This window comes from Lontra canadensis, unplaced genomic scaffold, assembly GCF_010015895.1.
Source record: "Lontra canadensis isolate GAN:19392208 unplaced genomic scaffold, GSC_riverotter_1.0 scaffold15, whole genome shotgun sequence".
Classification (NCBI taxonomy): domain Eukaryota; kingdom Metazoa; phylum Chordata; class Mammalia; order Carnivora; family Mustelidae; genus Lontra; species Lontra canadensis.
In genome coordinates, this window is record NW_022631009.1 from 3,692,369 (window position 1) to 3,702,349 (window position 9,981).

The 9,981-nt window shown below is 40.6% G+C and overlaps 1 protein-coding gene across 1 annotated transcript in view; it reads left to right on the forward strand.

The window, feature by feature from the left end:
- The window catches only part of TNFRSF11B (TNF receptor superfamily member 11b), a 28,886-nt gene extending 19,537 nt beyond the window's left edge, over positions 1-9,349 (forward strand). Inside the window, exons 2-5 of the mRNA XM_032858432.1 lie at positions 165-534; positions 4,236-4,427; positions 6,118-6,342; positions 8,135-9,349. Of these exons, the coding sequence (XP_032714323.1) occupies positions 165-534; positions 4,236-4,427; positions 6,118-6,342; positions 8,135-8,523 (1,176 nt within the window). The 3' untranslated portion in view covers positions 8,524-9,349. The remainder of the gene's footprint in view (positions 1-164; positions 535-4,235; positions 4,428-6,117; positions 6,343-8,134) is intronic.
- The last annotated feature ends 632 nt before the right edge of the window (positions 9,350-9,981 follow it).

The window sequence follows — 9,981 nt, forward strand, 5'->3', positions numbered from 1 at the left end:
GCAAGAATTAGGGCTTCTGGACTTCCTTTCTGTGGTGCAGCCCTGTAGGCAGGAAGGTAATGGGGCTTCAGGTAGTAAAGAACTTTTTGAGTCGAATGACGCTTTTGCACAGAAGAGCCACCCTATCTCCATGCTAATGTGTTCCCCATTTCCGTCTCTCCTAGTTCCTGGACATCTCCATCAAATGGACCACCCAGGAAACCTTTCCTCCAAAGTACCTTCATTATGACCCAGAGACCTCTCGTCAGCTGATGTGTGACAAATGTCCTCCCGGCACCTCCCTAAAACAGCACTGCACAGCAAGGCGGAAGACCGTGTGCGCCCCTTGTCCGAACCACTACTACACAGACCGCTGGCACACCAGCGACGAGTGTCTGTACTGCACCCCCGTGTGCAAGGAGCTCCAGTACGTCAAGCAGGAGTGCAATCGCACCCACAACCGGGTGTGCGAGTGTAAGGAAGGGCGCTACCTGGAGGTCGAGTTCTGCCTGAAGCACAGGAGCTGCCCCCCCGGGTTTGGAGTGCTGCACGCTGGTACGCATCGGCTTTCGACGGGCGGCAAAATTAATGCGATCGTACAGAGTCAGGTAGTACTGAGAGCTTAAGGGAATGGTTTTGTCCTGATGATATTCTAGGATAGCAAATTGCAGAGGTAATAGAACCTGCTAGGTGCATCCTATGTGGCTGGCTTGCTGCCCAGGGACCATTTCTAAGAGGAATACTTTGCCACTAGGGGCAATTTAGTAGCAAATCTCTAATGCAGCGAATGGCTCTCTAATGAGATGCGTGATGGAGTGCCCTTTTTTTTCAAAGGGACACACTCGGAGTCGCACTGTTTATAGTTGATACATACTTCTGGGCTTCCCTTCAGCATGAATAGTTTCAATCTGCAGTGCTTTTTGACAAACATCAGAAATGATAATTGATACCAAGAGAGTCATTAGGCTGATATTAATGAGGCTCTGGAGTGCTAACAATGAGGAGTTATAATTAATTATGTAAAAAATGAGAATGGTTAGGGGAAAGGCATTTCATTATTAAAAATGAAGCTGGTTCTTCCTTTGGCATGGGCGTCGAGTGTCTGCGAGGATGAAGACCCACAGCATCTCTAAAAGGAGCTCATTCTTTATCTTAGACAAAACAGATTGTCAAGCCAACAGTCAGTACTTGTCTACAAACAAAGTACTTTCTCTTTTTGCATTTTGAACAGCTGAGGTTAAGGCCAGTGTGCATTGAATCTTTTAAAGCTGAAACGCACATTTTTTCCTACCACATTCACGAAGCTTCAGTGTAGTCTGTATCCTCCCGTGGCCTGGGAAAATTCAGAATATTCACTTCCTTTCCTTTTTTTTTCTTTTTTCCACTTTTCTGGAGGAAGTAGTAACCGGTATAGATTCTGATTACTCAGTACGAAACAGTGTTTCTCACCCCCAGTGCTACTGACATTTGGGGCTGGATAGTTCTTGCTGTGGGCATCTGTCTTGTGCATTGTAGAATGTTTGGCAACAGCCCTGGTCTCTAGCCACGAGATGCCAAGAGCACTCCTCCCCGGGTCATGATGACCATAAATATCTCCAGACATTGCCAGTTGTCTCCTGGATGCCAAAATCACCCCTAGCGGAGAAGCACTGGTTTAGAGGACACTAATTCTTTGTAATTATTTTAGCGTTCAGAAGTTGTGATACACAGAGCCTAAATTATTCGATGACAAATACTTTAGGTTTAAAGACATACCAAGGAAATACTCAAAAGTTGAAGTCTATTCTGTTTCCTAAGTTGTGAATCATGTAAGAATAGTTACAGGAGGTGCAAATTGCATGAGTGTCCCTTAAAATGTCTCTGGCATGAGTATTTCAGAGAGAAATGGGTGATACTTCCTAGCGTTTATTGGATGATGCTTTGGGTTTCAAAATCTAAACCAAATTGTAGGGAGTCAAACTCACCCAACAAAATCAAATCCATTTAATTCAATTCAGTCATTGTATATGCAGAAAAATTAACTAAGCAGGGACTCTACAGTTTGGAAACTAGAAAAATTTGGAAAATAATGGAAATGGGAAGGACTCTTCTCACATCAGCATGAGAATTTATGTGGGGAATGAAGCCAGCAAGCAGCCAGAAGACAGACAAAGGGATACATTTTATTTTGTGGTATCACAGTGGGACTTACTTACCTCTCCTTCTCTAAAAACCCACAGAACAGTTTCTCATGGAAAATAAGAAGTTTCCAGTCCAAAGAGAAGGAAGGACTATGTAGTGTTATTCCAAAAAGTATTAAACATTTCTTGCTGCTGTTGTTTTGAAGTCAGGTTGTTTCCTTTCTATGTTTTACCTGCTCCATTCTGTGTGTCCTGTCATTCCGATGTCTTTTTGTATGGCTGGCATGGTGGCATTCTCAACAGGAGAGCAGAGCACCTCTTCTCATTATGGTATCTACCATTTTGCCTGACAGGTTATACCGTTTATGTTTCCATGGATATTAATAATGGCAAACTCATTCACTTAGATGGATAAATCTTTTTTTTTTTTTTTTCACGGAAAGTTCTAACAATGCTGAAAGAGGGAAGTCCCATTCAGAAGGGTCATTGTGGAAAGCCTCCCACCTATTTTCAGAAACTTTACCTTCCATTACTCTTGGATTCTGTTTGTTAAAGAACTTTGCAAGTTCCATTACCTGGAAGAATGTCTTATATCGTTGACCTTCTCATGGGATGTATGGCGAGACCCAAGCCTTCAGCATGTATATGAAGAATGATAAGATTCTTCATTGTGCCATTGGCTTTCCAGAACACGTGGTAGTTGGCAGAGGGAGACTTGGATCCAGATGGCCAAGTCCACTGATTCCCAACGTGTTTGCAGTGCGAGAATACTATGGAGTCCTCGCCAAATACCTCCGCTTTTGATATTGTAGGACCTGGTGTGCAGCTGGATCCCACTGAAGGAGGGGGGTGTAGTAAGAAAGTATTAAACAAAACAAGACAAAAAAATTAGACTTCTGTGTAAAGTCTTCTTTTATACGATGTCACTGCCATACCGGAAATAACGTGGGAAAGATTCGGACCATGGTTTGCCCTTTCCTCTTTTTTTTTTCCTGCCAGTCCTTTGTCATTTTTACTGATCAATGCATCATCATCCATCCCTAGAAGAAGCGGGAGCTGAAACTAGAACCAAACCATTTTTGCTCTTTCTTTCTTTCTTTCTTTCTTCTGGTCTTGATACAACGAGATGGGAGACTTGAATTTTTAATAAATGAAGTTTATTAACTTTCTGTAGCTTTCATTTGTCCCTTTTGTATTTGTTATCTCGCCTGAGCCAGAATTGGCTGGAAAAGCTACATTTGAATGTTGAAGTCTGCATCTGTTCAAGTAGCTTACACTAGATGGAGGTATTTTCATATGCAAATACACTGTAGTGTATAATCCAGCCACGCACAATAGAGTCAAGGGTTTGAGGGCATTTATCTTCAGTTGTTGACTGGTTCAAGTTTTTCTTACCAGCGAGTTCTCCAAACTCATCAGGTCTCTTTCCATCATGCAATAAAATGCCCTTGCAATCACCCTTCCCTGAAATTTTAATGACCCTGCTCTTTTAAAACTCAATAGTTTAAGCAAACAGTAGATCATCTCCCATTTACTGGGTAGCTTAACGGCAGGCTTAAGCTTTTGAATTGGTGACCAACTTTATTGCCACCTTCAAAAGTTTATTATAAGGTTGTAAATTTTTACTTCTCAAGGTTAGCATACTTACGAGTTGCTTCACAGTTAGGATTCAGGAAAGACAGGACTTCGGGGGGCACCGAATGAAATTTAACAACTCAGCGTTCAGTGGGTACTGATTTCAAGGAATGATAAGACAGCAGACAGGCAGCCCTTATCTTCACGATTTTCCAGAAAAAAAATGCATGAAGAATCTGGCTGACAATGAGGCCTCACCCATGCTACAGCAGAGGCTGAACAAATGAACACCCTTACTCTTTCCTTCCCTCTCATTTTGTGTTCCGTAGGTAACGGCAAAACACACTTGTGTGTGTGTGTTACCGGGAAGGGAGACTGCCTGGGGGGCTCCTAACTATAGAGGTTTCGGTCTCTAATGAAGTGAAAAACGCCTGAAGTTTTGGGCAATGTAATAGTAGTAAAAACCAAGTGAAAAGTCTTTCCAAATCTGTCTTAAGAGGAACTGTCTGCTGTGAAAAGTGTTTGAGAAGAAGGTGCTAAATTGCTTGGTATTTTCTGTAGGAACCCCGGAGCGAAATACAGTTTGCAAAAGATGTCCAGATGGGTTCTTCTCGAATGAGACGTCATCTAAAGCACCCTGTAGAAAACACACAGACTGCGGTGCATTTGGTCTCCTTCTAATTCAGAAAGGAAATGCAACTCATGACAATGTATGTTCTGGAAACAGTGAACCGACTCAAAAATGTGGAATAGGTAATTCTATTTTAAGATGTCAGCCTTTGTATCCCCTCTGAATTGAATGCAAGACCCTCTGGCTACCTTCTTAGTGAAACTCTTATTTTTCCATTCTTGAATGTCTGTCAGCTAAGATTGTTCTCGGCATCGCTAACGCCACAAGTCAACACCTCTTCGGAGGTCTCACCTTGTCGTGATCTTGCTCCCAAACTTGACTTTCTCCCTTTACACCTGAGTCAGATCTTACCCACTGGGAAAGAGGTGGCGTAAAGATGACGTCTAAGGCCACATTATCAGTCCGAATTATAGAGTTTTTGGTAAATTATGCATTTTTATTACTTTTTAAGATTAAAAACTGCTCCCCCCAAAAAAGGGATAAAATCTGGAAACTAAGAAACATCATGATATAAACTAGTAACAAACCAGACAAGGCAAAGCTGGCTTTGTTACTTATGGTGTCACTGCCTCGACTGCACGGAAGCGATTGATTTCTCCGGTTGTCCTAAACTCTGTGTTCAGGAAGTATCACCAGCTCCACACTCATTATGTGGATGCTTCCCACAGTGGTGTTGTTTGTGCCACTAGACTAATCTCAGACCTTCCATCAAGGATGCATCTCACCGAAGATGACCTCCCTTTTATCATTTAACTAGCTTGACTCCCCCCAACCATCTTCGCATGTGACATAGAAGAATCTGAAACGTAGGAATGTGGGCTGAGTTTTTTAAGTTTCACACCTAGTTCCAACATGTTTTCATCCTGTAATCAGAATCTCTCCTACAGGAACTTTAACCTTTATAAAAACACTGTGAAGTTTGCTCAGGTTCAGTGTAGGTGGTGAAGTGACAGTCAGAATCCAAACCCAGGTCTGATGAATCTGAAGACAAACTCTTTTTTTAAAAAAAGATTTTATTTATTTATTTATTTGACAGACAGAGATCACAAGTAGGCAGAGAGGCAGGCAGAGAGAGAGGAGGAAGCAGGCTCCCTGCTGAGCAGAGAGCCCGATGTGGGGATCGATCCCAGGACCCTGAGATCATGACCTGAGCTGGAAGGCAGAGGCTTTAACCCGCTGAGCCACCCAGGCACCCTGAAGACAAACTCTTAATCCCTGAGATAAACAGACTTCTACCCAGACACTCAGGCCATTGTACCTCTTTTCTTAACGGTCTATTTTTTGTGTTGATTATTTCCCCACTTAATGTATGCTTCTACAACTATATCCACCCTTGTTCTCAAAGGTAAACTCTGTGTTTACACGTGTGCAGAAAACAGTACACTACTCCAGATTACTTTTCACACTCCTCGAAAGACCATAATTATATTTGTTTTGACACTGGTCTTGAAGTAAGTTGTGGATGGTAGGCAACCCTTTAACAGGATATTTAATATTTACATTAAAATATGTAAACGTGTACATCGAGTCATAGAATTTTTGTTGCAATTTGTTTATAGCAATATTTCTATTAGACATTTGTTAAATTCTCTCCCTTCAATGCCCTAAAAGAACTTTAGAGAGGACATAAGCGCAATTGGGTTGACAATCTGCCACTAAGACGAGCCAACAGAGAGTTGATTTTATCTGAACTTCACGTTCTAACACATTCAACTTGGGAAAACTCCCTATTGGGTTGGTATTATTTATTTATTGGCCACTAGACCTCCCAGAATCCAGTTGCTAAGTAAATCTTGGTTTTCCCACCTTTAGATGTTACCCTGTGTGAGGAGGCATTCTTCAGGTTTGCCGTTCCTACAAAGTTCACCCCTAATTGGCTCAGCGTCCTGGTTGACAATTTGCCGGGCACCAGAGTAAATGCAGAGAGCGTGGAGAGGATAAAACGGCAACACAGCTCACAAGAACAGACTTTCCAGCTCCTGAAGTTATGGAAGCATCAAAACAAAGATCAAGATATGGTCAAGAAGATCTTCCAAGGTAGGGTAACCTGAAATAAGCAAATCAAGCAGAAATCAAAGACACCCATTTATCATAAACAGAAGACTGTGCACCTGTTTAATTGTGTGAACAGTGTTTCCCTTTGGGAATTATTATTGAACTAAAACGTTTCCGCCAAGTGATGGTATAGAAGCTATCCCTAGAGCGGCCTCAAGGTTTTTCTTCTCATCTCCTCCACACCCCGACCGCTCTTTAAAGTACACTGGACACTCTGAAACAAGAGACAGTCCATTTCAATTACGGGACTAGACCTCGGGAATTCCACCTCTACATCCTGTAGTGGTTTCATTTACATCCTCTCTGGCCTACGTAGATGTTCCTTACACACTTTGGATCTTATCTTGCATTTCCACCAAGAAGCTCTGTTGTATTTATTTGTATTTATTTGGTGATTCTCTCCAGAGGCCTCCAAGTGTCTTACAGATGTCCTCTCATTAATCCTCACGACATAGCCTATTTTAAAATTACCATTTTAATAGCCTATAGTGTGAGGATTAATGAGATGAGGTCTGTAAAGTGTTTCTTAGAGAAAAGGGCTAGTTGAAACCAAGGTTTCTCATGTTTTAGAGTTTTATTTTAAAAAGTCTTCTTTAGAAACTGTGTGTGTGTGTGTGTGTATGTGTGTGTGTGTATTATGATGGGAAAGAATCCAAAGGGAAAAGGAAGTTTCTTCGAGTGTGGACTGGATGGCAAGCTTTAGGATATACAGTTCAAAGAGTTCTGACTTCAGTTAGCACGGGAGCACCTGCCAAAAAGGGCAGGAAGATTTCCGTAATACGGACCGTATCCGTGAGAAACCCATCTGCTCTTTACCGGTAGTTGGATAACTGAAGAATCCTACACTTCCCAAAAAGCCTCAAACATCTGAAACTGAAGCCTATTATTTTAGGAGACTAAGATTTTCGACTTTCACTTGTGCAGAGTAAAGTTTTCTTATGTCCTTGGCAAACAAAATGTATTCTTTGAAAGTATAATTAGCCCTGAAGCAGGGGAAAAAAAAAAAAGGTGGGGGGCGGGGAGGTGGGATAGAGAAACAGAGACTGTTAGAATTGGAAGGGGCCAAACTCTCTATTTTATAAATAAGGACATTTCTGCCCAAAAAGATGAACTGACTTGCCTTAGGGCTCACAGACAGTAAATGACTCGTGTCATTAATGGAAGTGTTAGATACCCCCTCTTACATTTATGTCCCAGCTCATTATTGAAATATTCTCTAGGCCATATGAATCCTACCATTGTTTGTCCCCATTCTGTTGGGTTTTTCAGATCTCCTGATCCTCCTCCACAGTAATTCTCTGGCCCTATTTATTAAAGACCATTTGTCACACCTAATTCTTCAAATGGGTTGTATATCAGATATCCACTAATGAAAGTTCATATTACAAAATGGCTAAGTCGAATACTTTATTTCTATTTTTCTGAAATGTTATGGTTTTAATTTTTCCAATTTTTCTTAGAAAACTGAGAGTGATGTGTCTGTGGTTTTCTACTGTTCATTTCCAAAATTAGGGCTTTTCACAAAGCCCTGTTGGATGCCTACAATACATAAAGCACTTTACCCTTTCTAACATGAAATAATATTCAACTCAGTTCTCACAAATACCTAGCATCCCTTGGCCTCCCCCTCCTTATAAAAAGGAAGGAGAAGATTATCCTTAAAATAAATTTATGAAATTCTGGGAGAACCTCCTTCTGCCTCACAGTCATTTTGTGGTGGTGGCTTTAAAATATACATTATGTGACTGTCTCTTCGGGCTTTTGTTTGATGCAGATATCGACCTGTGTGAAAACAGCGTACAGCGGCACATTGGGCACGCAAACCTCACCTTCGAGCAGCTCCGCAGTTTGATGGAAAGCTTGCCGGGGAAGAAAGTCACAGTAGAAGACATCGAGAAGACGTTGAAGGCATGCAAATCAAGCGAGCAGATTCTGAAGCTGCTCAGCCTGTGGAGAATAAAAAATGGCGACCAGGACACCCTGAAGGCCTTAATGCATGCACTGAAGCACTTGAAAACATACCACTTCCCCAAAGCTGTCACTCAGAGCCTGAAGAAGACCATCAGGTTCCTTCATAGCTTCACCATGTACAGATTATATCAGAAGCTGTTTTTAGAAATGATAGGGAACCAGGTCCAATCAGTCAAAATAAGCTGCTTATAACCGGAAATGGCCACTGGACTATTTCCTCACAATGGACCAGATCCAATGAATGAGTAAACTGTTTCTCAGGCACTTGAGGGGGATGCAGTGATTTCTTTCTCATCACCAAGGACTAGATTTGGCCACAAGGCGCAAAAAGAAACAATGGTGTGGAGAAAGAACGAACATCTCCCCTAAAATTTCGATAACCCCCAAATAGTTTATCCAACTGATAGATCTGGTCTCGTATCTACTGACTATATTTTCTCTTATTACTGCTCACAGTAATTCAACTGGAAATAAGAAATGAGATCCATTGTGTCTTATTAAATATGGGAATGTCTAACTTAAATAGCTTTGAGATTTCAGCTGTGCTAGAGGCTTTTATTAGAAAGCCATATTTTTTTTTCTGTAAGAGTTACTAATATATCTGTAACACTATTACAGTATTTCTATTTATATTCATTCAGATATAAGGTTTGTACATATTATCATCCTAAAGGGAAATCATGTACGACAAGTTTAGGAAGAAAAATATATATTCTGTTTATTATTATGACAAATGAGAGATAAAATATATTTTTTAATGGAAAGTTTATACCATTTCTTAATAGGTACTGCCATTCTTCCTGTGTGGAGTGTTTTTGGGATATACTTTTACCTGTATAAGCTGTAATGTCATTTTATAGAAAACGCATTATTTAGTCAATTGTTTAATGTTGGAAAGTGTATGAAATATAAATTATCTGAATATTAGATGCTCTGAGAAATTGAATGTACTTTATTTAAAAGATTTTATGTTTTTACTATCTAAACAACATCATTAAAGTTTTCAAGTTATTTTTCATTGGTTTTCCTCTTGCTTTTATTTGAAAGGGATGTTAATGGGTCTGAGCTTCCACAATTTTCTCTGTTCTTTTATCACTGGGGCCACCTGAGAAGTGTTAAAAATGCAGATTCCTGGACCAATTTATTGAGAAACTGAAGAGGAAGGCAGAAACTTGAATTCTTAATAAATTCCAAAGTAACTCTTACTACATTGAAATTGGAGAATTTCTGAAGTCAACCTTAGTATAGAGGTCTTACAAACCAGTTACAACTACATGGCTAACACCGAGAGACCAAACTAGAGGGGTTTTTTTGTTGTTTTTTGGGGGGTTTTTTGGTTGCAAGTAATGGAAACTGACACTATTTAGTTTAAGAAACTAATTGGAAGGGTGGGGTATTGGGTTTAATGATGAAGCTCCCCCAAAATATCTTCACATCATAGCCTCTGAATGTTACCTTATTTAGAAAAAGGGCTTTTGTAGATGTAATTAAGGATATTGAGATGAGGAAATCATCCTGGTGGGCCCTAAACCCAACAGCACGTGTCTTTATAAGAGTCACACAAAGGGGAAAGACAGAGAAGATGTGTAGACAGAGGCAGAGATGGGAGTGATGAAGCCATAAGCCAAGGAACCCAAGGAAGACAACAAA